Source organism: Anguilla rostrata, chromosome 7, assembly GCF_018555375.3.
Source record: "Anguilla rostrata isolate EN2019 chromosome 7, ASM1855537v3, whole genome shotgun sequence".
Lineage (NCBI taxonomy): Eukaryota > Metazoa > Chordata > Actinopteri > Anguilliformes > Anguillidae > Anguilla > Anguilla rostrata.
Window position 1 is genome coordinate 837,296 of NC_057939.1, and position 6,736 is coordinate 844,031.

At 47.8% G+C, this 6,736-nt stretch overlaps 2 protein-coding genes across 2 annotated transcripts; one reads left to right on the forward strand and one right to left on the reverse strand.

Annotated features, from left to right (window-relative positions):
* Window positions 1-179: 179 nt before the first annotated feature.
* On the reverse strand, window positions 180-1,399 carry zgc:194655 (uncharacterized protein LOC794380 homolog). The gene is made up of 2 exons (XM_064342250.1): window positions 1,125-1,399; window positions 180-823 (listed from the first exon to the last, which is right to left on the reverse strand). The coding sequence occupies exons 1-2, from the start codon at window positions 1,267-1,269 to the stop codon at window positions 678-680; spliced, it is 291 nt and encodes a 96-aa protein (XP_064198320.1). The 5' UTR covers window positions 1,270-1,399; the 3' UTR covers window positions 180-677.
* Window positions 1,400-3,048: 1,649 nt separating this feature from the next.
* On the forward strand, window positions 3,049-6,731 carry si:ch211-212k18.15 (uncharacterized protein LOC563681 homolog). Its single transcript, XM_064342244.1, has 4 exons — window positions 3,049-3,246; window positions 3,620-3,720; window positions 4,962-5,135; window positions 5,960-6,731. Exons 1-4 carry the CDS (start codon window positions 3,162-3,164, stop codon window positions 6,422-6,424), a joined length of 825 nt encoding a protein of 274 aa, XP_064198314.1. The 5' UTR covers window positions 3,049-3,161; the 3' UTR covers window positions 6,425-6,731.
* The last annotated feature ends 5 nt before the right edge of the window (window positions 6,732-6,736 follow it).

Sequence of the window (6,736 nt, forward strand, 5' to 3'; positions counted from 1 at the left end):
GAATATGTGCTATATGGTGAAATATTAAAAGTTTTTTTGTTTGGTTAACATATAATCTGTGAAGCTAGGGTGTGCACACTGACGGGCAGGGTGTACGCTTGTTTTCCTCCCCGGACTTCAGCCGTTTCAATCCCTCATTTAAAAGACCTTACAAGAAGAGAAAGACACTCCGACAGGGACATTTTCCATTGTCTTTATTAGTTCGGAAGTGATTTATTAAGTTGTTACTGCATAAGCATAATCATTGAAAATGTAAACAGTGTTGAAGATCATTCCCCCAGGGTGTTTGCTTTTGCTCAGAGAATTGTTTTAGTAATATTCATGGAGCAGACTACCTTTATAAAGTGCAACATTCGCATTGTACTGCACATTTTACATCAGTTATATTTTGTGTTTCACCGTAAAAGATACTTCACGTCACACCAACTCGCTCTGCAACGACACCTCTGCTCAAGCTCTTCGCTACACTCGCCCAACTCCTTCAATACGGCTCGCTGCCGTGCATTCATATGGTAGTACGAGGAATAACGTTTTACAATATAATATATAATGCAGCATTCACGGAGCGCTCTTAATAAAAGAGAAATCAGGTTTATATCCTTCCGAAATGCAGCGCTCCTGCTGCACGTTCATGAGCCGGAGGGGACGCAGCGGAGGGCCGGTTCGGCTTGTCCGGGTCAGGAAGTACGGGCACTCTGTCCTCCGGGCAGTCTCAGGACCATCTGGATGACGGATTTGTCCTGGATCCCGTACTCGGACAGCAGACCCGAGTCATCCATCTGCTTGGTAGTGAAGATCAGCCGCAGATCTTCCAAAGTGTCACCTGGAGGGGGCGATCACACAGCCCCGAGCGCAGATATGCATTATTATTAATAAATACAGTACACATTTTGGATTGATCCTCAGATGCCAATATATTCCACCCCAACTGTATTTATATGGGTTATAAATACACTCTAATAAATTACTAACAAATAAAATGTTACTTTACAACCTAAATATTTCATATATGATGAGGAAAAAAGTGTTTTTGTGATGTGCATGAGTTTACAGGGGTTTACAGGACTGCCTGGAGGACAGATTTATCAGCGCAGAACTGGGCCAGCGGCGCTTGCGGTTGCTACCTGAATTCCCCGGCATTTTCTCCGCAATCTTCTTCTTGAGCTGCAGGACCGTCATGGAGTTCATCTCTTCCTCTGAATGTCCCACATCCACCGTAATCTTCTCCCCCTTCAGACCGTTAATAATGAGCTGGTATATCTTCCCCATCCTGTCAGGCGCTGGAGCTACACTGCTGCCTCGGCTTTGTGTGTGTGAAAACTGTGTTTATCTGCGTGTATACATGTATCTGTCACACACACACTTTCACTTTCACCCCTGTGAACAGCCTGTAAAGCTTCATGCGTCATGACCAGGAAGGAACAAGACCTGTAGAGTTCCATGTGTGAAGCCTTTCATTTGGGTTCAGAAGCACGTTTTTAATAAATACAAAAAAAATCACTTTCCTTTTCTGAGGAAACCAGAATTTCGGATCAATAAATCTGAATGGGAGGAAGAATAAGGAATGTGAAATGTTTTTTTAATTATTTTTATTTGCGTTGTAGAAGTAATGGCAAGGGTCAAATTCAGAACTTAGTAAAAGATCAAGATAAATAACGGTAATTAAACAAAAACAGAATAAAATACATGCGCATGATGTTCTTTCAGCGTTTATCTTTATGGGAGTCACCTATTTACAGGGATGGCTAGGTGCTTTTGGGAACATGAGTCAGCATTCTTGAAGAATGGCACACACACGCACACACACATTCTCACACACGCACACAAATACATGCACACGCACACACACACTCAGAGGTTGCAGGTTCAGTTCTACTTTGAGACACAGCCGGATATGTAAATAAATACACAGCTATGTTAGTGGGTGGCATTAAAATTTAAGTGGAGGAACTTGCTAAAATGTAAAGGATACACTGAGGCAAAGCTCAAAATGAAAAACTCAGCTTGGACAGCAGCACTAGATTCCTCAAATATTTATTACTGCTGCTGGGAAAGGATAAGATATTTGAGACGAGTTTTAGAGCTTAAATCACGAGACCAATCTCCCGACATACACAAACAGCCAATCAGCTTTGTTGCTGGGTAAATTCATCATCTTCAGGTTAAGCCAGCCAATCACAGCGTCCATGGCATTCCACCATGCACACTTACAGATTGTGCATGCAAATGGTATCTCTTCAGGGTCAGAATGTAAATCACAGGAATCCAATCAGTCACAAAATAAAAAATAGGATTAATCTTTCATCATTTTCTCAGAATAAAAAATGTAATGTTGAATGGCCCAAAAGTGTTTTTATAGGGACGGATCTGGTGTTTGATTGTTGGCGGACAACAGAATCCGAAGAAGTCGTTTGATATTAATCCAGAGTTACAGTTCAAATGAATTTAAGATTCCCCTGAACAACGACGTGCTCTTCAGATGAAATTCTAAACCCTGTGCTTTCTGTGTGAGTGTGTGTGTCTGTGTGAGTGTGTGTGTCTGTGAGTGTGAGTGTGTGTGTGTCTGTGTGAGTGTGTGTGTGTGTCTGTGTGAGTGTGTGTGTGTGTGTCTGTGTGTCTGTGTGAGTGTGTGTGTGTGTGTGTGTGTCTGTGTGAGTGTGGCCCCCCATCAGGGACCAGGAGTCCATCAAATCAATTTTACCTGTTCAGCGTTTTCTACAGAAAACTGTCACAAAGACCCTGTACAGAGTAACAGAATTGTAAAAAAAGGGCAAAAACCTACCCTGAACCCTCAATTAGCAACACATCAGGTACAGAAACTCACCAGAGAGGCAAACTCTCCCATGAGGTGGGCATGCATGTGTTTTACACAGCAAACCGCTTACTGCAACTTCAAATGACATTTAAACCCCTGAATGTTTGACATGTTAAGGAAATTTAGTTCTATGCGTGACAAAAAATGTGAACACCAGCCCTTCAGCCTGTTTTGTTTATTGAAAACATTGTTGGTTCCCAGCAGGAAATATATTTTTATTAGTCATGTCATGTGACTTCTTGAAAACAGAAAGAGAAACTGAGCACCATAAAGACACAGCGGCGGTGTCTCTGGGACCGGTTCAGAGTGCAGTCTCGCGCACAGTGCGTACCTGACAGCGGACAGGATGACGACGGAGCAGCAGGAGCCGGAGAAACGCTACGATCCGGCGGACAGGACGCTGCGGTTCGTGACACGGCAGGATGACATCAGTAAGTTCCGCGCGCCGCAGCGACACCACAGCCTGTGTCTGCGACTCAGCTTTTAAGGGAAAAGTGTACTTCAGCGCAGTAACCGGCCCTTGGGTTCAATACAGCCAAAGATTTCAAATAACCATCATCTACTTAAACTGAGTAATGCTCGAGGCGACAGCATCTCGCATTTACAGCATTAGTGCTGAGAAGTACACGCTTCTACCACTAGATGGCGATGATGCACAAGAAAGAGTCCCTTGAGGTAGCACTGCATGCAGGGCCTGCGTGCGTGCGTGTGCATCGATGCGTGCGGGCGCGTGTTTGTGTGCGTGTGTGTGTTTGTGTACATGTCTTCGTGTCTATTTTTTATTTTATTTTTTATTTTTTCCAGCGCTGGACGACGACCCGGACTCTCTGAGGGCGGAGATGTCCTGTGGTCACGCGGTTACTCCACAGTCCCTGACTGCGTGGTGCAGGAGCCTTCTGGACCAGGTACTGCAGCCCCCTCCCAAACACTGCATTCTGCACTCAGAGTGCGTGTGTGTGTGTCTGTGTGTGTGTGTGAGAGTGTGTGTGAGGGAGTGTGTGTGTGTGTGTGAGAGAGAGTGTGTGTGAGGGAGTGTGTGTGTGTGTGTGTGTCTGTGTTTGTGTGTGTGTCTGTGTGTGTGTGTGTGTCTGTGTGTGAGAGTGTGTCTGTGTGTGTGTGTGTGTGTGTGTGTGTGAGAGTGTGTGTGTGTCTGTGTGTCTGTGTGAGTGTGTGTGTGTCTGGGTGTGTGTGTGTGTGTGTGTGTGTGTGTGTGAGAGTGTGTGTGTCTATGGTGTGTGTGTGTGTGTGTGTGTGTCTGTGTGTGTGTGTGTGTGTGTGTGTGTGAGAGAGAGAGTGTGTGTGTGTGTGTGTGTGTGAGAGTGTGTGAGAGTGTGTCTGTGTGTGTGTGTGTGTGTGTGTGTGTGAGGGAGTGTGTCTGTGTGTGTGTCTGTGTGTGAGAGTGTGTGTGTGTGTGTGTGTGTGTGTGTGTGTGAGGGAGTGTGTGTGTCTGTGTCTGTGTGTGAGAGTGTGTGTGTGTGAGGGAGTGTGTGTGTCTGTGTGTGTGTGTATGTGTGAGAGTGTGTGTGAGGGAGTGTATCTGTGTGTGTGTGTATGTGTGTGTGTGTGAGGGGGTGTGTGTATGTGTGTGTGTGTGTGTAACTGTGTTGTTCCCGTGGCAGCAGGGTCAGTGTGTGTGTGTCTGTAACTGTGCCGTTGCCGTGGCAGCAGGGTCAGTGTGTGTGTGTGTAACTGTGCCGTTGCCATGGCAGCAGGGTCAGTGTGTGTGTGTGTAACTGTGCCGTTGCCGTGGCAGCAGGGTCAGTGTGTGTGTGTAACTGTGTTGTTGTCGTGGCAGCAGGGTCAGTGTGTGCGTGTGTAACTGTGCCGTTGCCGTGGCAGCAGGGTCAGTGTGTGTGTGTGTAACTGTGCCGTTGCCGTGGCAGCAGGGTCAGTGTGTGTGTGTGTAACTGTGCCGTTGCCGTGGCAGCAGGGTCAGTGTGTGTGTGTGTGTGTAACTGTGCCGTTGCCGTGGCAGGGTCAGTGTGTGTGTGTGTGTAACTGTGTTGTTGCCATGGCAGCAGGGTCAGTGTGTGTGTAACTGTGTTGTTGCCGTGGCAGCAGGGTCAGTGTGCGTGTGTGTAACTGTGCCGTTGCCGTGGCAGCAGGGTCAGTGTGCGTGTGTGTAACTGTGCCGTTGCCCTGGCAGGGTCAGTATGTGTTCCGGTGCCCTGCGCTGAGGGACGGCACTCTGCAGAAGTGTGGGGCGCAGTGGACCTATCAGGAGGTGCGGAAGCTGGCGGTGCTCACCGCCACAGAACAGCGCCACTTCGAGGTCACACTGGCAGCGCTGGCCGCTGCGGAGTACTGTGAGTGCAAAACCGTGAGTATCGAATCACCCCGAGATTCACTGTGTCTGAATCACCCAGAGATTCACTGTGTCTGAATCACCCAGAGATTCACTGTGTCTGAATCACCCAGAGATTCACTGTGTCTGAATCACCCAGAGATTCACTGTGTCTGAATCACCCAGAGATTCACTGTGTCTGAATCACCCAGAGATTAACTGTGTGTGAATCACCCAGAGATTAACTGTGTCTGAATCACCCAGAGATTCACTGTCTGATTCACCCCGAGATTCACTCTGTCTGAATCACCCCGAGATTCACTCTGTCTGAATCACCCCGAGATTCACTGTGTCTGAATCATCCCGAGATTCACTGTGTCTGAATCAGTGCTCAGTCGTGTTAAGTGTTTGTGTGTGTGTGAGAGAGAGGACGGTGTGTTCAGTGCTCAGTCGTGTTAAGTGTTTGTGTGTGTATGTGAGAGAGAGAGAGGAAGGTGTGCTCAGTGCTCAGTAGTGTTAAGTGTGTGTGTGTGTGTGTGTGTGTGAGAGAGAGAGAGAGGACGGTGTGCTCAGTCCTCAGTAGTGTTAAGTGTGTGTGTGTGTGTGAGAGAGAGAGAGAGAGGACGGTGTGTTCAGTGCTCAGTCGTGTTAAGTGTGTGTGTGTGTGTGAGAGAGAGAGAGAGAGGACGGTGTGTTCAGTGCTCAGTCGTGTTAAGTGTGTGTGTGTGTGTGTGTGTGTGTGTGAGAGAGAGAGGACGGTGTGTTCAATGCTCAGTCGTGTTAAGTGTTTGTGTGTGTGTGAGAGAGAGAGAGAGGACGGTGTGTTCAGTGCTGTCGTGTTAAGTGTTTGTTTCTCTCAGTGCCCTGGCTGCCAGACGAGTGTTGAGCGGAAGGACCTGAGCAATCTGTGTGTGCAGTGCACGGTGTGCACAGCGGAGACAGGGCGGCTCTACCAGTTCTGCTGGCAGTGCCTCCAGAGCTGGAAGGGCCCCGGGCCCCGCAGCGATCGCTGCGACAACCAGGGCTGCACCAATAAGGAGCTGGAGCTGCTGAAGCGCTGTCCAACCATGTCACTGCCTCAGGTTCCGGGCGTGGTTGACTGCCCCTCCCTGCGGGCCTGCCCCACCTGCGGCCTGCTGCTGGAGCACGACCGCAGCGGCTGCAAGAACCTCCTGTGCTCGCGCTGCCAGGTGGAGTTCTGCTTCGTGTGCCTGAAGCTCACGCCCCTCTGCCTGCAGACCAGCACCCACTTCCGGCCCTGCCAGGACGGGGTGGCCCCCCGGCAGACCAGCATCCCCGCCTGGGACAGGAGCTCCACTCCATGACCCATCAGCCACACCTGCACCGCTCCACTTACTGTTAATTTACCCTACATTTACCGCTTGTTTACAGCTTATTTACATTTTTTTTAAAAAGTGGATTGGTATAATTGGTTAATTACAAACTATTAAAAAAAGATGTCCATGTGATTGAGACATTTCTGCGATATTCATTTTTAGAATTACACAGTTTTCTTGAATGATACTTGCAGTTATATCATTAACACATTTTCAGTATGTTATTTTTCTTAATTTTCTTAGAAACATACATCTATTTCTTCCAATGAAAATAAAAAGTGAAAATGTGTCACAATCCCC